The following is a 21,465-nucleotide window of genomic DNA, read 5'->3' on the forward strand; positions in this document are numbered from 1 at the left end:
ACCAGTTCGGGGTAACTGTACGATCTGGGAGACAGATATATTCTCCCATGTATTTTCTCAATCTATATACCATGACTGCTTAAGCCATACAGTTTATTACCCCCATAATACAATCATGGTGTTCACTACACTTTAGAGACAGGGAACCCCCCTCCTGTAAGGAGAAGACTTGCAAGCCTGCTCTAACAAGTTTGGTACTGACCATAATCACTTGTAAAGGGGATATAAACCTTCCATAACTGTTGCTCCACTACCCAGCATAGTTAAGAGTGCATACAAATATGCACACACAGGATTTAATAGACATACAGTGGAGGAAATTATTATTTGACCCCTCACTGATTTTGTAAGTTTGTCCAATGACAAAGAAATGAAAAGTCTCAGAACAGTATCATTTCAATGGTAGGTTTATTTTAACAGTGGCAGATAGCACATCAAAAGGAAAATCGAAAAAATAACTTTAAATAAAAGATAGCAACTGATTTGCATTTCATTGAGTGAAATAAGTTTTTGTACCCCTACCAACCATTAAGAGTTCTGGCTCCCACAGAGTGGTTAGACACTTCTACTCAATTAGTCAACCTCATTAAGGACACCTGTCTTAACTAGTCACCTGTATAAAAGACACCTGTCCACAGAATCAATCAATCAAGCAGACTCCAAACTCTCCAACATGGGAAAGACCAAAGAGCTGTCCAAGGATGTCAGAGACAAAATTGTAGACCTGCACAAGGCTGGAATGGGCTACAAAACCATTAGCAAGAAGCTGGGAGAGAAGGTGACAACTGTTGGTGCGATTGTTCGAAAATGGAAGGAGCACAAAATGACCATCAATCGACCTCGCTCTGGGGCTCCACGCAAGATCTCACCTCGTTGGGTGTCAATGATTCTGAGAAAGGTGAAAAAGCATCCTAGAACTACACGGGAGGAGTTAGTTAATGACCTCAAATTAGCAGGGACCACAGTCACCAAGAAAACCATTGGAAACACATTACACCGCAATGGATTAAAATCCTGCAGGGCTCGCAAGGTCCCCCTGCTCAAGAAGGCATATGTGCAGGCCCGTCTGAAGTTTGCCAATGAACACCTGAATGATTCTGTGAGTGACTGGGAGAAGGTGCTGTGGTCTGATGAGACCAAAATAGAGCTCTTTGGCATTAACTCAACTCGCTGTGTTTGGAGGAAGAAAAATGCTGCCTATGACCCCCAAAACACCGTCCCCACCGTCAAGCATGGGGGTGGAAACATTTTGCTTTGGGGGTGTTTTTCTGCTAAGGGCACAGGACAACTTATTCGCATTAACGGGAAAATGGACGGAGCCATGTATCATGAAATCCTGAACGACAACCTCCTTCCCTCTGCCAGGAAACTGAAAATGGGTCATGGATGGGTGTTCCAGCACGACAATGACCCAAAACATACAGCAAAGGCAACAAAGGAGTGGCTCAAGAAGAAGCACATTAAGGTCATGGAGTGGCCTAGTCAGTCTCCGGACCTTAATCCAATAGAAAACCTATGGAGGGAGCTCAAGCTCAGAGTTGCACAGAGACAGCCTCGAAACCGTAGGGATTTAGAGATGATCTGCAAAGAGGAGTGGACCAATATTCCTCCTAAAATGTGTGCAAACTTGGTCATCAATTACAAGAAACGTTTGACCTCTGTGCTTGCAAACAAGGGTTTTTCCACTAAGTATTAAGTCTTTTTTTGTTAGAGGGTTCAAAAACTTATTTCACTCAATGAAATGCAAATCAGTTGCTATCTTTTATTTAAAGTTATTTCTTCGATTTTTCTTTTGATGTGCTATCTGCCACTGTTAAAATAAACCTACCATTGAAATGATACTGTTCTGAGACTTTTCATTTCTTTGTCATTGGACAAACTTACAAAATCAGTGAGGGGTCAAATAATTATTTCCTCCACTGTATACAGGTAATGTGTAAGGCGGAAGCAGGCTTAGAAGCTCCTGCTTCAGCAGAAAGGGATATTTTGATGCCACCATTTCCCATGTGAGCGCAATGGTGGGGGAAATGTACTGTGTGCCACAGCCCATAGGCAAGAATTCCAGTTAAACTTTCCAGCAGATCTATGGAAGAGTGAGAAGGCACACCAGGTGAGCAGTAAATACCTTTCATGGTAACGTTGACACCAGATGCTAGAAATAACCCTCCAAAACGATTGTTGAAGATCTGATTTCCTTCAAGTGTTGCTGTGGCGTGATTTGTAATCTCAATACCTTAAAGGATAAAGATAGGGGAATTAAATATGGAGACCGAATTGTGCACACAAACTAGGATAATCTCCTCATTCTGCTGTGCCAATCCCAGGATCAGATACAGTTGCCAATTTCCCCCCCCCCCCCCCCCCCCATATATCCAGGCCCCCAGTGCCCCCCGGCTACATCAGGCAGCTCTTATGCTTTAGAGAAGGCAGAAAAACCAATTTTAGTTTTGCAGCATTGGCACTGCACTGGAAGTTTCTTTTGTAAAAAGGCAGCAATTAGAATTCCATGTTAGGATTTACGAATTGTCATCCCTTTTAATGGCGAATTGTTAATTTATATTATGGATTTACCTCTATATATTTTATAATACGAGGGCAGAGCTTTTTGTATACAGAGTTGAAATATGCACATCTGCATATTTTGCATATTACAGGATAGTAATGTGGAAGCTGCCATATTGTTTTTGGGAAACGTAATGCTAGTCACAGATAGAGACAATACCCTACGTCTAACTGATCGCTCTTAGGACAGTCTGGCCTTATGTTAGTGCAGATTAATTGGTCACTGGAAGGAATGTAGATGGGTACTATTCCATGTTGACTGATGACATGATTATCAGCCACATCAATTGTTTTGCTGGGCAATTGTTCAGTTTGGGAATTGACTGAATTATACAGGCAAAATCTGTGCGTAGGTCCAGTAAGAATCCTTTAAGACAACTCATTTCAAGCCATCTGCTACTGAATAAGGAAGGCCCCCTGCTGGAACACTAAAGTAACATTCCTGTGTCTACATGGAAATGGCCCAGAACTCAGTATGCCATTATAGTACGTACCAGTAATAATACATTACCTTATAAAGACAGCAAATGTGTGCAGAAGTGCCACTGGTATTAGTATTATAATAAACAAGATATATACATTCAGACAAGTGACATTGCCAAAACAAACATTAACCTGTGTCTCCAGTTGCAGCCAAACAGGACCTGCCCACACCTACAGTATGTGATCCAGAGGTGTCAAAAGCCGTAACATCTGGGCAAGCTAAACATTACCCACATGTCCAATGCACACAGGCTATGGCCTTAGTCACTATTTACAAGTAAGGGAAAGCTAACACTACTTATAACCTGGAAGTAATTTAAATAAATTTCTGCATGCCAAAAAGCTCCAATAAATGTTACCATTATGATAAATTTCCCTTCACAATATACCAACCTGCTGCAAATCCATCAAATATTCGATTTTTCCTTAAAATTGGGTGACTGTTGGTGCTGATAAGAACACCAGCTTGGGCGTTTCGGAAGATGTCGTTCTCTTCAAGGAGTCCTATGGAAAATCACAATCACTGTAAGTTCTAGTTCTTACCCCTGACTGTTCTGCAGCATTGCTGCTCTGAGATTAGGGGAAACGAGTTGCTCTCAGTAAAATGCTCTAATCCATATAAATACTCTACTTTAGATAATTGTGCAGAGTTTCCATTTTCACTGTATATGTGTGGGAGTCTGCCTTCTCCATATTCTTTATATTCGTTCATAATGAACGTGTACAGTAGAGACTGCTCTCTATAGAGAATTCCAGATACTCACACCTTTTTATAAAAAAAAAAAACCTAGGATATTTGGAGTTCCATGGCCTATTTACTTTGGAGTGGGGTACAATATCTGCTATAATATATAATGTTTTAGAGGAGTTCTATGACTATATCAAAGCATAAACCACATATACATATTCTTTGTATATATTACAGGCTATTATATCCTTATATTTGTCATTCTCTAACATCAAAATCTTCCAAAAGACATCCAACTATGTATTTAAAACTTCTACAAATTAAAGAAAAAGTAAGCCTTTTATTTTTAAGTTCCCTAAAATTATTCCAAACAACCCACAGAATAACATACCTTTCTTCCTGCATCCAGATTTATTTTGTTTCTCTATTACAAGCAGTTAAACTGCAGCTTTTTACAGAGTTCCTTGTATAGTGTGAAGCCCTGCCCCCCTTTGCTTTCTAAACCCTTCTCTCTCCATCTCTGATGACCTCAAAGAGGAGCCTAATGATTGATTTTAATTGAAGCAGAAGCAGTGAGCATGCCCAGTATGAAGAGGGCTCAGAAAGCAGAAGGGGCAGAGCAATTCTAAACCTTTTTAAATGTTGCTATAAACAAATCACCTCTGCCTCCATTAAATATACAGATTCCTCCATCTCTTCCATCATGGATTTTATTTCTCCGTAAGGTTGGGTTGCTGTCTGTTTTGATCCAGACGCCGGCCATTGCATTATCAAATATTTCATTGTCTTCTATAAATCCAAGCCCTGAACAAGAAAGGGAAAAGAAATAGCACTTATTTACTGCTTAAAGGAGACATTGGATAAATGGGAAAAACCCTAATTTTGTAGGCATTTATGAATAATATACGGTGCTGGTTTTACTTTGTGCTAAAAATTAATCCTCTCTGTAAAAATGGCCCCTTTATTGGAGCTCCCTATAGATCATATCACTTCTCTGTCCAGTGTGAAATGAAGGGTGGGCGAGTCCTAACGGCCCCTGCCAGAAGCACAGTAGGAGGGGGAGAGCCAATCACAGCCCTGCACTCACACAAGCAAAGACAGGCTTCAGTTCCCTATCAGGTAAGCCTAGCTGCTGATTGGTTCCTATCCTACAGAGGGCCGCTGGCTCCCCCGCTCATCCAGAGAATTCAGCCAGCAGGAAGTCGAACAGGTGGGCAAGGCTAGCGGTGTTTTTGTGTCATAAACACAACTTTTTAAAGCACAATCCTTCTATATCAAGAGGAGTATAATTCACTGGTACATTCTTAATTTTTATAGGATATGTCTCCTTTAAGGATCTCTCTATATGGAGTAAAACTGCACATATATATATTACATTATATATATCGTCTTGCAAAGAATCGGCACTCACCAGTATCGGGCACAGGCTGGGTGCTGACAAAAATAATACATCAAACTCAACAGTAGAAAGCACTCACAGCTACAGCATCAATCAGGTCAGTGATTTATTTCAGCATACCATCTACGCGTTTCGATCACCACAGGATCGTCATCAGGATGACGATCCTGTGGTGATCGAAACGCGTAGATGGTATGCTGAAATAAATCACTGACCTGATTGATGCTGTAGCTGTGAGTGCTTTCTACTGTTGAGTTTGATACATTATATATATCTGTAGAGCTACTTACCAGAATTATATACAAGTATACCGCCATTCTGTCCTCCCCAGATTTTATTCCGCCTTATTTTAGGGTTGCTTCCAGTTCTGCAAACAAATGGAACAAGGAAGTATTCTTTGTGAGCCAACATTTCCAACTATATACTATAACACTGCAAGGCAGCTTAAGACTTTATAAAGTGTAGTGGTCAGCGATAGATTTCAGCTGGAATGGCTGGTTCTGTACAATGTATGGGAGAAGTTTAAAGAGGCACGGGTGATACATGGGAAATGAGGGGAAGATGGTAGTAGCCTGGCCAACAAAAACTACCCCACGCTGGTAACAGAACAGATACCCCATAGCATCTAACTGCCTTGAGATGCCTCAGCGCAAAGAGCAGTTATGGAAACCAAAATGCACCAATGCAAAATTAGCAAAGGAATAACTGTCAAATCAAAAAAAAAAAAAAATCATTTACTTTGTTCGTGGTTTTGGTACTTTAACATTCTAGGTTTTATTTCATAAACAGAGGTTCAATATTAAACCAATCTGGTCACCCATAGCAACCAATCAGCAATTTGTTTTCAGTAGGTGAACAGAGATCCTACTGGCTGTTATGCATAACTGTGATGAACATTAATCTCTATCTGCTACCATAAAACAATCTTCTGTACTGTAAAGCTGAAGAGCAACGCCTTACCTTATCTGAACTCCAGAATACATGTGATTATAGATGTCGTTGTCTTCTAGGACACCGTGGCCATTGTCATAAAAGTACACTCCGACCTTAAAAGCAAACATGGAAACACTAATTAAAAACGGTGATTCCTACAGTTTCCCCTACAGTACTTCAAGGTTTTCAGTTTTTCTTCAATCAACTGCTCTAAAATCAGTCAATCCCAACAATTCCCTTTCCTTACCTGCTTTCCGCTGTGTATTCTGTTCCGCCTTAACACAGGCGTACTTCCAGTTGTCACCCAAACGCCAGCCAATGTGTTACTGTATACTTCATTTTCTTCAATTACTCCCTGTCCCTTTTCATGCTTTGGTTTGAAAAGTAAAATGGAAAAAGTCAAAATCAAGTTCTTAGTTTAGCTCATGGATAAGCATTTTTTTTGGTATGGAAGTTGTAGTTACCTCCAACAGCTAGAACACCCCAAGGGGGCTGGATCCATGGCTGAGTTTTTTTCTATTACTGTGTCATTACACTGAAAATGTCACTCACCACATAGATGCCACCATGCTGTCCATCGTGAATTTTATTGTGTCTGACAATGGGGCAGCTGTTTGTACGAATCTGAATTCCTGCTAATGCATTTCCTGGTAACACACAGAAATAGATTAATATACAACGCTTAAAAAAAAAAAAAAAAGGTAAAAATTGAACTTTAAAAAGGAAAAAGTTACCATATATGTCATTTTCTTCTATAAGGCCTCTTCCATCACCAAAGATATACACTCCCCCTTGGTTTCCATTAAAAATTGCATTTCCCCTGTAGAATTAGGCAGCATTTTAGTAGACAGTTTTAGCCATAACTTGTATGAGAAGCAACTGTTCATAACTAAAGCATAAGGGGGCTATAGGGGACAGTAAATATGAGTTTAACCATTATAGAAAAATCACATGACTAGATATGAAATTCTGCAATAAATTTGCCCTACTGTAATATGTGGGCAAACTTGGCCTTTAGGAACCCCTGCTTACCTAATAGTTGGGTCACTATTTGAGGTAATCCATACACCGGCAAAATTGTTTGCATAGATTTTGTTCTCTAAAAACTGTCCTCTCCCTTTTTCATGGACGTAGATTCCTCCGGTCTGGCCGTGGTGGATTTCACACCTCACCACTGTGGGGTTGGCATAGGCTTTCACCTCGAAACCTGCTATTCTATTTCTGTGTATGTTGCAGCTTTCAAAATAACCCTGCAATACCATTAACAAGCAAACGTGTAAGCAAGAATTATTCGTTTAATTAGACAAGTACGTGTACAACAGAACCAGATTTTACTTTCATATTTGATGCTTCACTTTTATTTATCACTTATCTAAAAGTATCCAGCACTCAGCAAATGGGCAAAAATATACAGACACTTCTTATAAAAATCCCAATGTCAGAACTTTTAGTTTGAAAAATTCTGCATAGGCAAGTAGCCACACCAAACCTATCACCACCATGCACAATACCAAGCGTTGGCTGCATTAGTGCAAAGATGGCCAAGATTGCACCTATGCTAAGGTAGAGAAACAGAAATCAAAATTATGGTGAACTGAAGTTAAAAATGCATTCTGTATTTTATTATCAAAGGCATAGTTCATCTTTTAGTTTAACTTTTTGTATGTTATGGAACACCTTATTCTTAGCGACTTTTAATTGGTCTTCATTCCTTATATTTTTTTAAATTATTTAACTTCCTCTGCCTCTTTCTCCCTTTAGAATGGGGTCACTAAAGAACAGCCTAAAACCAACTGCTTTGTAAGGCTACAATTGTTATTGTTACTTTTTATTACTTATCCTTCTGTTGAGGCCTTTAACTATTTATCTGCAATTCATTTAAATCACTTCCTGGTTGCTTATGTAAACTGCCTAGTAACCAGATTATTGAACTTATTTTGTCCCCTCAATTTTTGATTCACACACATTAATAGAACATTTACTACACTCATCTCAGCTATTATAAAAAGGCAACTGAATAATATAAAAGTTGCTGCTTTAATGTGTATTATAGAAAGTGTGAAAGAAAAAAAATACAGGTTTTGGATTAGTTATCCAGAAAGCTACGAATTACAGGAAGGCAATCTCCCATAGACACCGTTTTAAGCAAATTTTAAGTTTTTTCAGTATTTTATAATAACAGAACAGTGCCTTGAACTCAATCCTAAATGTAATATAATGAATCCTTATTGGAGGCAACACAGTCCTATTTAATTAATTTTATTTAATGTTTAATTGATGAAAACATTTATGGTATGGAGACCCTAATTACAAAAAGACCCCTTATCCTTAGGATAATAGGTCCCATACCTTTACTACTACCTGTTTTAGCAATTGTATCTTTTTGTTTTCTAGTAGCACCATTTTGCCCATTGTTTTTACTTTAACAGGTTGAAAATGTTGCTCCCCTCCCCCTTGATGTTGCTTCCAGTGGCCTGAAAGAAGGTGCCAAATTTTAAATCTCTGTCTTGGAGACAAGTTCTGGAAGCCCAGAGACACAATTTACTCCAAGCAGAGTGTCCTACAGACTTAGCAGTCCACATGGGGCTACCAAATAGCCAAACTTTTTACATCAGTGTGGATCACGAGTAATAAGGGTTGGGGATCCCTGATTTATAGGCACTTTATAAAGTTATGGCCTACCACTTTTCCATTTAAAAAGCTTTAAGAAACCTTTAAAGAAGCCAGTACTCACCATGCCATGGTCAAATGTGAAAACACCAACATCTCGCCCATGATGAATGTGATTCCTTCTTATAATAGGGTTGCCATGATTTTTAACCCATATTCCAGCTAGTGCATTATTGGAGATCTCATTGTCCTCGTAGATCCCCTACATGAGAAAAGAGTATCTCAAGAACCAGTCTCTGGCTATTAAAAACGTTACACAAAAAGAAGCGTGAAGGTACCTGTGCGTGGTCGGTGATGTAGAGTCCTACATTCTCACAGTCGCTAATGTTACACTGTTTGATAGTGGGACATGCACCCTGGCCGCTGACACATACCGCAGAACCAACTGCAAGAGAGGTAAAGTAATCCATGAGACATCTATAAAACCCAGAGAGAGCTTTGCCTGTTTTCCTATTTGCAAAAGGAATATTTGTGTGTGTATATATACACATCAGGACGGTCCTGATGACGATCCTATATGGATCGAAACGCGTAGACATTTTTGTGTAAATAAATATTTTCTTTTTTCTAATACCGTGAGTGCTTTCTGAAGGAGGATATGTTAATTTGTGGTTAGCACCCGGATCTTTAACCATGTCAATGTAAAAACATTACTGAAGGAGAATCAACCTTAAAACACAATATACAATACCTGTGCAAGTACTTCGAATGATACAGAAATCAATGACTGGGCTGCAGTTTACTGTGATCTCTAAGCAGTGATGTGCATTATGATGCTGGGCTGATTTATCATCAGGGTTAAACTGAAAGAAAGATGAAATGTACAACCTTCACCTTACAAAAAATGGAGAAAATCCTGCACGCGCTCTGTACTTTGTGCTTGTGTGGCTGAACAGCAGTCTCCGATGATAAATTCCCTGTCAGGCAGAGTAAAATATACTGCTGCTGAGCAACACTTTAGCGGGCAGGTGCCTAAGTTAAACTCAGCCTATTCGTTTGCCTTCACAGCAGGTCTCTAATAACCTGTGGAACCCTACACTGATTCTGTATGTTTGATAAAATTCACGAGTTACCATAGGTGTTGTAGCAAAAGGGAGAGGGAGCTGCCAAGGGCCACACAAGGAACTCTTCATGGCTGGGACCACTGCTTAAAGGAAAACTATACCCCCAAACAATGTAGGTCTCTCTAAAAAATATCTTGCATAAACAAAGCTCATATGTAAAACCCTGCTTCATCTAAATAAACCATATTTATAAAAATAGTTTAGTAGTATGTACTATTGGGTACTCCTAAATAGAAAACTGCCATTTTAAGAATTAAGGGCCGCCTCCTGGGATCATAGGATTCACAGTGCACACAAACAAGCCAAGGCACACATACATGCTAAGTCACATCAGCCAATTAATGGGCAGAGTTCTGCCTTTTGCTCCCACACTACTTCCTGTTACAGTCAGAGCTGCATTATTTCTGGTCATGTGATCTCTGAAGGAGCACACAACCCATCACTAAATGGTGGATCAAGGGGAGTTCTCTTTTCCTACCAAACCGACAGTCAAAGGAACTGACCAGCAGGTGGTGCTGATGAGGAACAGTGTGACCAACAAATGGACCACTGAAGCACCATAAACAGCATATGTAACCATTTTTGAGTCTCAACCAAATATTTAGATTGTAAGCTCTATGGGGCAGAGACCTGCATTCTCTTGTTTAGCACTTAAATAGCAAATATAGTTAAATTCAAGTTTATTTGTTATTATTTAATGGAACCATTTGCTCTAATAATGTATGGCTTTGCTGTGCTGCATCCACAAGTAACGCATATTTAAATAAGAAAAATACATAAAATCCTTGATTTACTGACATCAGAAACATTTTACCTTCATAATGAGCTGCAAAATAACCTTGTTTCTGGGACTATAACAAATTAAGTCAATTTATGGTCAGTATGGCACTGGCAGGTAGTATACATCAGATTTCTTACAACCGCAACTTAATCTCTTAAAAGATGAGGCTTGCCATATTCAAAAGACATTATAGCAAAAAAAGTATTTGTGATAGACATGAATATAAACTACTCACCCGTATTGTCATGTAACCAACATAGGCATCCTCTGATCCCTCCATAAATACAAATGTGGAATCTCTTGTATTCTCAATAATTACCTTGTCTGCTACTTTTCCTGGTGCTGTAGACAAATCAAAGGAAACATTACTATCGCATTTGCAGTGCTTTATACACAACACACATGGTTAACGCATCACACTTCTAATTATAAAATGTAACATTTCATTTTAGAAGTTAGTTTGCCAATCTAGGCTGTAAGTACAGGTATGGGACCTGCTGTCCAGAATGCTCGGGACCTGGGGTTTTCCGGATAAGGGATATTTCCATCATTTGGATCTCCATAACTTAAGTCTGCTAAAAATCATTTAAATATTGAATAAACCCAATAGGCTTGTTTTGCCTCCAAAGGATTAATTATATCTTAGTTGGGATCAAGTACAGGTACTGTTTTATTATTACAGAGAAAAGGGAATCATTTAACCATTAAATAAACCCAATAGGGCTGTTCTGCCCCCAATAAGGGGTAATTATATCTTAGTTGGGATCAAGTACAGGTACTGTTTTATTATTACAGAGAAAAGGGAATCATTTAACCATTATATAAACCCAATAGGGCTGTTCTGCCCCCAATAAGGGGTAATTATATCTTAGTTGGGATCAAGTACAAGGTACTGTTACATTATTACAGAGAAAAAGGAAATAATTTTATAAAATGATTTTCTTATGATGGAGTCTATGGAAGATGGCCTTTCTGTAGTTCAGAACTTTCTGGATAACTGGTTTCTGGATAAAGGATCCCATACCTGTATTTTATATTTCTGGCGATTACATAGCAATTTTTATTTAAAGGTAATTTAAAATGTGGCAGCATCAGATAATGTGGCATAAAAAATATGACTACCATAAACTAAAATATAATTTAGAATGTGCCTGCATTATGCAGAACTATCATACCCTTCATTATGGTTTGAAAATATTTCTTAAAGACAATGTTTCCCTTAGCTGTAAACTTGGCAATCAGTTAAAACTGACAGCCCCCTTAAAATATATAGAGCAAAAAAATGCTACCATCTGACATTAACAGATATTTATGCTAAATAGTTTCCAGTAAAATTAGCTTTAGGAAAGCTGCTTTCGTTTAATGTACAAATCGACTGACGTAAGCCTAATTAGCACAGGTTTCTGTACAAGACAAGCATATGAATTTACCAGAAAAATAAACAAATCATTCACTACTGCACTACTTTTACTATAAATAAATGTAAAAGCAAGTGCAGCAAAACGGATATGCAAACTGATGCATCTGCAGAGAACACAAACACAACTGACTTATTCAACACTGATGTTTTATTACCTGCACCAATCATGGTTATTGGGGACTCAATGTATATCCATTCATCTGTGTAGATGCCAGAATGCACAAAGATTAGCCCGTCAAAATGTGCTTCCTGTACACCGCCAAGAGCATCCTCGATAGTATCATAATACTGGAAAACAGGAATATTGGAGATCTTTAGTGTCTGACAAATATCTTCTACCATTACAAAGAAATTACAGTGAACTCACCAACATATTCTCTCTGCCTTTGTATCTTGTAGGATTACTGTAGAAGTGTTCTGCAAAGCCTGGTTTAACATGCGCACCTTTGTACTGTAACAGGGAAACAAAAGTATTAAAAAGGGCAAGTATTCTTTTATTATCTCAGAGATTGATTTAATTCTTTACATACAGCTTTTACACTTTTGCTTTGTACATGCAAGCTTATTTTACACTGCCAGCTCTTTCAGTTGTATTGCTGCAGGTCCAGTGACCCAAACAATAATTCCTTATGCAAAAGGTCTAACCTGAAGTTGACTAGGTGAGAGATGCCCATGCAGTACATCAGCTAACAGTCACACCAGGCCTGCCTGTTCATAGTGATGTAGCCAATATAGTTTGCAATTTTATAGTCAGGTTGATTGATTAGATTGGCCCTAGTGTGTATGAATGTGAGAGAGATGTAAGACTGATACAAAATCTCTGTAAAGTTAATGGAAAATACTACATAAAGAATTATATAATAAAATGATGTCTGAATCTGTATGATTATAGGGTGGTTCGTTATATTTATATGTAAAGCAGTGTCTATTAACACTGAATTCACTGCTAAATCTGTATGAATGTAGGGGCTCTGTCACAGAGAATGAGGGTGTGTTATATGCATGACCTTAAAAGTGGGCAAAAACAAATGCCTACCATGCATCTCCTATATCTCTCCTGCTATTATACAAATCCATTTAAAAGGAATTATTTTGTGCAGACACCCAAAACCCTAACATCTTAAATCTTTGCAGAAAGAATTATGGTTCAACAAACAGGCGCTTAATACATTTAAATAAAAAAAATATTATGACCATACCAATTGCTGAAAGCTTTCTTTCCATGGATTTGGATGTTCATATTCTTCAGGGTTAATTGGGTAGAACTTCCCTGGTTCAGGATGCATCATTGGACGTGTATATTCAAATACTTCCATGTATAAGCGTTTCCTAAGGTCAAAACAAGAGCAATTAATGAAAAATAGAAGAGGTGATTTTGTTTCTCACAGTTAACCTGTTCGCTTTTCAATCATTTGTAGGACACAGGAACCATGGGGTATACCAATAGTTAAACTATTTACACTACAAAAGATTAAGGCACTTAAGGAAGTTAAGGGACTGGGGCTTGCTGTATACTGCTGACAAAGAGTACCTGATATTGCAAAGACCTGTAGGGACCCTATAAAACTGTTTGGCTAAAGTTTGGTTCTTTAAAGTCCAGGAGATCCTGACACACCTAGTATGTCCTGATCCACAGAGGATTACATAAGGCAATGTATGTTCTGAGAACATCCACTTGTCCATATGGAGACAATGACACCAAAGAACATCTATTTGCACTCCTTGTTTGTCCTACAGTCAGGGACAAAGCTCTGACATCCTTGGTTGTTAGAGGCAGATCTTCAGCGCCCTGACTGGGTCAAGGGAAATCCTTAAAACCATGTGACCACAGAAACTAAAGGACTTTTTCTGCATGATTAGCAGATTTGTTTTCCCCCACAGGATGTTACAAATCTGCATATGCAAATTATAATCCAGATTTGCCCAAAGGTTTGGTATTTGGCTTAATCCAAAAACAGCAAATTTAGTACCTAAAAGAAAGTGTGTTTGTCTAAAATAAAAGTCCTGTCCCAAACTACTTATCCATGGAGAAGAAACTGGAGGGAAGGAGTAAAGCAGAAAGGTTCTTTATACACGGATTGTTTAAAGAGAAATAACATTTATATTTGTATATTTAACATTTTTAAGCAAACAAAACCTTTTCTTTCAGATGACATCTAAAAATGTTGAGATTACAGGAAAACATTCAAAAAGTCTATGTCTGAGTGAATAAACTTGTCAACAGCAGTCAGCAGAATCTTCCACTTCCGCAAATCCTTATCTTTACAATGTCATTTCATCCCAACAATGTAATTATGGCATTTATAATTGCAGTAAGGGCTAAGACACATGGTGCTACTTGTCACAGCTACAAAATGCCAGAAAATACTCGTAGCAGAGACAATTCTCAGTATTATCTATGGCAAACACATGTAGAGACAATTATCAGTTATCTATTTTGTAGCTAGCTACAAGTAGCTGTGCGTGTCATTGCCCTCAGGATATAAATGCCTTGTGCAATTGATTATAATAAGTAATATTGACAAGCAAGTACTGCATTATAAATCCTTTATGTTCGATAACTGCTGTACAACTGGCAAGGACAGTTTGCACTGGGGATCTCTCTTGCATCTGTAATTAAGCTTGGGCTGACTACTTTGCAGGACGAGAGGGGGAGACCTTGTCAGGAAGGTATATGCCCCCTTTTAATTTACTTTTAAAAACACCCAAAACCTCTTTGGCATTTTCAATTTATCTACAGTTTGTATTTGGATCTTTAAACCTAAGTGGCAGCCATTAGCTTTCCTACTGCATGGGAGGTAACTCTGCATACCTCAAAGAAAATAAAAACAAGCTAAGTTCAAATTAACTATAACTTGGAACTGTCCTCTATCTTAACCACAGGACAGAAGAAAAAACTTGATCAGGGAGTGGAGTCCATCCTTATATAGAAAGGAGGAAAACCAATTATTTTTCTGTCCTGCCTACAGAGGTCTGCCCACAGAGGCGGGACCCCCGCCCCTAGAATCTGCACTAACAGAAAGGACCCCCGTAGAGAAAATGAAATCATCTTTAAGCCTGAGAACAGTAACACAGAACACCACAGACAGTGGGCTTCCACTCACCATAAAATAGGATCATTAGCAAGTTCACTGAAGCGTTTGCAAACACAAGCTGCTCTGCAGAGATCCTGCTCCAATAGGTAGGAGAAGATCTTTAGGACCACTTCATCCGGAAGCTTCTCTTGAAGGTACTGTTCTGCAGGAGCTGCTATAAAAGAATAATGCAGACTGAGCAGAAGCTTCACAGTAAACATTCCTTAATAAAACTGTGGCATGTTTGCTAAATTGTTGCCCATTCTGTTGCCAAGTCTATACCAGGGCTGGGCATCCAAGCCCCCCAGGTGACCCTGGACTACAACTCAATCCAACTACCTTAGGTTGCAAGCATGGCAATATCTTATGGCTGTACTGATACACAAATGTTTTGTATTATGAAGAGGGCTTAAAAGATTATAAGAAGGTGATTATTTTACCATTTTATAGCCTGAACAGTGGCTTAGAGATTTAGGCCTCAGTAAGGCACTAGTTTCCAAATCTTCACTGTCCACCTCCTAACTAAAATAGTTACCTCTTCCTAGTTATATGTAACATAGCACAATTTCCCGGATACTTTTCCACTGACCAGACTTGGATTGTATTGATCATTCCCTGCTCCTTACGCAGAGGGGGCATAAACAAAATATAGTAATAACAGAAGTAGGCAGTGTCACCCATGAAACTTTTATTTGGTGCACAAATAAAATAATACATTTATTTAAAATGAAAAAATCTGTACCAAAAAGACAGAGGAACATCAATGCTTCATTTTTGCTGAGCTCCGCTCTCCTGCCGCATTTCACGTCATTGGACGCTTCATCAGGAGGTATATCAACGTTTCAAATGTAACACTGGCTACTATTTGTATTGCTATATTGTATTACTTTATTGTTTATCCAGGGTCCAGGGCAGCATTCATGCATATATCACCTGGTTTACTCCTAATGCCACAGTCACACATGGCTTCAGAGTTCTGCCACAAAATGCATGTTTGAGTTTTTAGGTTTGTACTCCACTGCGTGTAGCTGATCCACTGATAGGAAACTCTCTTTCCCCATTGTCTTTAGGGTGATTTTCACACCACTATTTCCTATACTCTCTGGATCCCTGCACTGTTGGGACCACCTGAGAAACTGGCCACACAATTAAGGGGTCCTTAATTGTGTATGGTTTCTTGTAACTGATTATTGTTTCTTGTAACTGATTATTTTGCACTGCTCTTTCTAACTAGAGCAACAAGAGCACCACAAAAACTCTTGCACTACCTTACCCTTATTGAGGAAGATCTACAAAGAGGCTTAATCATCACTGGGACCTCCTGCCCCAGCCCCTGGATTTATATCCCTTATCAGTTTTCAGAGGGATCTAAAAAAACCACGAGCGCCAATCCAACCCTTTACAAAATTAGGAAAGTCATCATTCTCTTACACAGGTATTCCCTGTGCACGTTAAAGGAACAGTAACACCAAAAAATGAAAGTGTATAAAAGTAACTAAAATATAATGTGCTGCTGCCCTGCACTGGTAAAAGTTGTGTGTTTACTTCAGAAAGTCTACTATAATTTATATAAATAAGCTGCTATGTAGCCATGGAGGCAGCCATTCAAAGGAGAAAAGGCACAGGCACTTAGCAGATAAGAGATAAAACACTATTGTATTCTACAGAACTTATCCGTTATCTGCTATGTAACCTGTGCCTTTTCTCCTTTTTTCCAGCTTGAATGGCTGCCCCCGTGGCTACACAGCAGCTTATTATATAAATTATAGTAGTGTTACTGTAGCAAACACACCAGTTTTACCAGTGCAGGGCAACAGTGCATTATATTTTTATTACTTTAAAGCTCTTTCATTTTTTGGTGTTACTGTTCCTTTAATATAAGGATCTTTATGACTAGTGGGGGTAAGGTTGCTTCGACTCATCTAGGGGCAACCCCAAATAGTAATGTTTCTCTGTAACATAACTTATAATACCCAGTATTTCAAAAACCCAGCAGAATTTTTAAAGCATGACATTTTATTGAAATAGGGTAGCTTAAACAATTTCACAAATATGAATCATTTAAAGCTTTAGTAAACACAACAGACCAGGTGGGTCTAAAAAATGTTATACAAGTCAAATTTTTGAGAAACAGTTGGAGTAAAAATGAACTTACAAGGCAAATCCTGTGATTTTCCAGATACCCTGGCACGTTTCGCTCTGTGGCCAAAGTTTTCAGTTGCTGAAGTAGAAGCACCCTTTAGCAAAAATAAACAAACACATGAAAAACTGAACAATATATTACTATGGCATTCTCAGCTCATAAGCATCATTTTAATTTTTGTATCTTATTTTGTATCAGTTCGAAGGTTTCCATTAAAGGAACAGTTCAGGTTACATAGCAGATATAAAATAAGCTGTGCAGATTCCCACTGTATTCGACAAAGCTTATTTGATATCTGCTGTGTAATTTGTGCCTTTCCTCCTTTTTTCCAGCTTGTGCCTTTCCTCCTTTTTCCAGCTTGAATGGCTGCCCCCATGGCTACACAGCAGCTTATTTTTATAAACTATAGTAGAGTTTCTGAAGCAAACACACAACTTTTACCAGTGTAGGGCAATATTATTATTTATTTATAAAGCACCAACATATTCTGCAGCGCTGTACAGTAGATTATATATTTAATACTTTAAAACATGTGCCCTGTGCACTGTGGAATTGGTGTAAAAATGCTTAATTTAAAAGGGGATGTCCACCTTTCGCCAAGTCCATCCAAAGTGGTGGTACTGTGCAAACCAAACAGTTTTCACTTAGTTTCACAAAAATTGATTTGTCCTGTTAATGAAAATCAAAGGTAGAAATGCATCAGCAAGGGCAGTGTGGCTTCAATCATTGCTGCACGTGCCCCAGCTATCCTCATTCACTCACACAGTATTAATACTACTGGCTGCTAACACAACCAATGGTTATGCATATGGGCAGCACAGACACCAATCCTGTGCAGAAGCGTTTTCAACTGTGATATCCTTGCTAGTAAATTCTACTCCCTGCCAGCCAAGGCATTTACTACTTTACAGGGGAAACTTCTTGGGGTAAGCAGCTAATTTATTTATTCAGAATTAATACATTTCTTTTGCAAAGTCCTACCACTTTGGTAATTTAAACAATACTACAGGTTTCAGGAGTGTTAGAAGGAGGTATATTCCATTAAAAATATAATGACTCTAAAAAACTCAAAATATTCAAAAGTAAAATAGGTCATGTTGATCGTTTTTTGCCGATAGAGATGCTTTTGAAAGCAATTGTTACTTGAACTCCCTAATCCTGACTGTTTTGCCAACCTAACTGTCCCTTCTCAGACTGCCAGTTATCGCTTCTAATGCTAACGGACTCCTGCTGCACAAATATGGCCGCCCCCTCATAGAGGAACATGGGGGATCAGATAGGGAATGTAAAAGCATCAGGAAATACTTTTAAGGCAAAATTATAAATACCATGCAATGATCATGGTATAATAGATGTTAAAAAAGGGGGGGTGGTCAGTATCTCTTTAAGCCCAAATGTTCCACATTCTATTTTAAAGTAGCAACCTCCCAATCTTTACAGGAAACCAATGAATTTTGGGCATATCATCAAGCATTCCATTTTATCATGAGGTTTATGTCATGGGGGGGGGGGGGTCAGTTCACAACTGTAACCTTGTCTTTAATGTTTTCTGTGTACAAGCTGTGTCATAAACCAACTAATCAAAGAAAAATTAGATGTTATTTTTAAGATGAACAGAAACACATTTGCTTACTGGGTAGTAAAATAAGGGGGCTACACCATGCTTTGGGGCACAAGTAAGAAATATATAGCACCAAACAGGTAATGTGTGAAAATCCCAGCATGTGTTATTTGTTTTCACCTCTGCCACAATAAATGGTTTAACTTGGTAAGAAAAACTGCTCTCTTTTTAGTGTTCTCTGTTAAGGGTCTTAATAGTGGGCTGGATAGGTATGTCTCTGTGCTTTTGCACTGTTGGGCCTGGATATACTCTATATGCTGTATTAAATCTATGAGACAAAGGCAAGCTTAATATTAAAAGAGAAAACTAAACACATTGCTAATGCACAAGCTAATGCACAAGCTACAAGCTAATGACATTTTTGCTTGGAGTCTTTATAAGACAAAATTTGTGAAGACAGGAAAAAATTCTGATATAATAAACAGAACAGCTTGCAATAACAGGATAACAGGAAGCTACACCATCCAACAAACTCACCTCCATGCTGCTTTTTGCTGGACAAGCGGTTCTTTTGGGGACAAGAGTTTTTCTGCGGAGTTGATATGGACTATTCTGTGCACCAGGACCTGATTCTTCTGCAACCATGTCTGCAGGCACTTCATCTGTAGAAGGCACAGAAGAGATTACCATACACTGCCAATATAAAAATTTACATGTCATCATGACTCGTTTTATATATCATCACAGATACACACAAACAGCAGAAAAATGAAGTGTCACAAAATTTAAAGAATCCAAATCCTGCTGAAAGAGGCTGAATTTTGGCCGAATATCCCTAATTTACAATGAATACCAACAAAACTGATCACTGCCCCATTTCAACTCATATCCCTCAAACTACTATAGCTAACATACTACATGGTAATCTCAATTCCGGCACAGATTTATAGTGTATAACTGGCTATGAGAGAAACTGAGGAGAATGCCATTTTCTACTCTATTTAGTTGGGGCCATTTGCAATAAAACCATGCCATGACCTTGGACTGCTTTTTGTAGTGCTGCAAAAAAAGTATAAACATAAAGTGTATATATTACATGCAAATACTGAGCAGTACAGGAGACAAAGAGAACTCAGGAATTCCTATCAGAAACATACTGGATAAAGTAAATTGCAGCATCATATTCAGCATCTGTACAAGTATGACTAAAACTGGCCATACCCTGCCAGATCTGCTGATTTGGTGGGGATGCCCACATTTAGGGCTCTGGCACACGGGGAAGATTAGTCGCCCGCGATTAACTCCCTGTTCGCCTGCGACTAATCTCCCCGAGTTGCCTAGCCCTGCCATCCCACCGGCGAACATGTAAGTCGCCGGCGGGATGGCAGACGCGGCGGCGCGATTTCGCGCAAATCGCCGAAAAAGACTCGCGAGTCTTTTTCGGCGACTTCCGGAAATCGCCATTTTACAGTTTGAGTCTAAATTAAAATAACTAAAGCTCAAAAAAGAATTATGGAACAAATGCTGCACATTGTGTTGAGGGTCTGTACCACCCCAGGCCTTTAGCAGGGAAGATCTGTGCTTTCAAGATGCCCCCAGTAGGCCCAGAAGTATTTGCCGATGCCCCTTACATGCTCTGTGCTGCTGTCAGTTACCTGAACCTGGGGACTGGCTCCCAATATACTGTATATACGTATATAGAAAAGTCACAATACAAGGCATTTAATCCATATTCATATTATATGGCGGCTCAGAAACAAGCATCAGCTTCTGTGACAGATGCAACCATAGGTTAATGCCACACACACACACACTGCATTTTCAAAAATTCCTTCAGCAGCCTAAATAAACCAATTATGGCAAATACATGCATTTTTTGAGGGATGTAAAAATGCAGGGCAGAGAATTCTTGGTCATTGGCTGAAAGGTACCTTGTCATTAATGGCGCTATGCAATTATGCAAAGACACAGTCCATCATTAGCAACAAGAAGTTACTTATGATTGCAATAATTATGGGAAATTAAAAAAGAAAAACAAAAAACAGCAGCCCAGAGCACGCTAGCAACAGAAAGTTTGGGAGGACTATGGGCAATGGTGGAAAACCATGGAAAACTTAAGACACCTGGCCCATTACTGTTACAGGGCTACAGAACCTCTGGGCTGGTACAGGAAGCTAACTGTATAAATTACAGCATTTTAAGTCATGTTATATTCCAGCCCAGAGAAGAATATTAAAGTGATATCAACAGGTGATAAATGCCACTGATGTTTAAGGTGCAATGTTTGTTCTTTCATGTTTCAGTAATTAAAAGAATGATTATATTATATACATACACACAAAGCTGAAATACATTCACCAGGCAGTGATGTGTGTGTAAAATTATACACATTTATTTTTTTTTTCCCCAGTAAGTAGAATGTTAGAGAACATTTCAACATTACATTTACACTGATATCTTGAACCGCACCCAGGCACAGTATCTCCTAGTAACGTAAGTGCCGGCATCCCTCCTCCGATATAGATATATAGAGAGAGATAAATAGATATATATATACACACAAGCATTTTTTTTTTCTATGTTAAACATCAAATTAGCTGGTTACATTCTTTACACAAACTAGACAAACACAATCTACTCCATGAATCCATGCATGTTTATATACACACACATACCTACCACATAAA

General features: G+C 38.6%; 1 protein-coding gene across 2 annotated transcripts in view; it reads right to left on the minus strand.

Annotated features, from left to right (window-relative positions):
- The window catches only part of fbxo11 (F-box protein 11), a 39,614-nt gene that overhangs the window by 1,563 nt on the left and 16,586 nt on the right, over window positions 1-21,465 (minus strand). Inside the window, exons 2-20 of one of the 2 annotated variants that reach the window (XM_012963879.3) lie at window positions 19,316-19,440; window positions 17,230-17,311; window positions 15,105-15,246; window positions 13,200-13,329; window positions 12,368-12,451; window positions 12,156-12,288; window positions 10,816-10,922; window positions 9,427-9,538; window positions 9,014-9,120; window positions 8,800-8,937; window positions 7,098-7,315; window positions 6,800-6,885; window positions 6,618-6,712; window positions 6,313-6,435; window positions 6,093-6,178; window positions 5,423-5,499; window positions 4,394-4,537; window positions 3,439-3,549; window positions 2,126-2,233 (exon numbers count right to left, since the gene is read on the minus strand). In XM_012963879.3, the coding sequence (XP_012819333.1) occupies window positions 2,126-2,233; window positions 3,439-3,549; window positions 4,394-4,537; window positions 5,423-5,499; window positions 6,093-6,178; window positions 6,313-6,435; window positions 6,618-6,712; window positions 6,800-6,885; window positions 7,098-7,315; window positions 8,800-8,937; window positions 9,014-9,120; window positions 9,427-9,538; window positions 10,816-10,922; window positions 12,156-12,288; window positions 12,368-12,451; window positions 13,200-13,329; window positions 15,105-15,246; window positions 17,230-17,311; window positions 19,316-19,440 (2,208 nt within the window). Of the gene's footprint in view, window positions 1-2,125; window positions 2,234-3,438; window positions 3,550-4,393; window positions 4,538-5,422; window positions 5,500-6,092; window positions 6,179-6,312; window positions 6,436-6,617; window positions 6,713-6,799; window positions 6,886-7,097; window positions 7,316-8,799; window positions 8,938-9,013; window positions 9,121-9,426; window positions 9,539-10,815; window positions 10,923-12,155; window positions 12,289-12,367; window positions 12,452-13,199; window positions 13,330-15,104; window positions 15,250-17,229; window positions 17,312-19,315; window positions 19,441-21,465 lie in introns of both variants that reach the window. The other variant, XM_012963878.3, reaches the window with a different exon arrangement.

The sequence above is a fragment of the Xenopus tropicalis genome, chromosome 5, assembly GCF_000004195.4.
Source record: "Xenopus tropicalis strain Nigerian chromosome 5, UCB_Xtro_10.0, whole genome shotgun sequence".
Lineage (NCBI taxonomy): Eukaryota > Metazoa > Chordata > Amphibia > Anura > Pipidae > Xenopus > Xenopus tropicalis.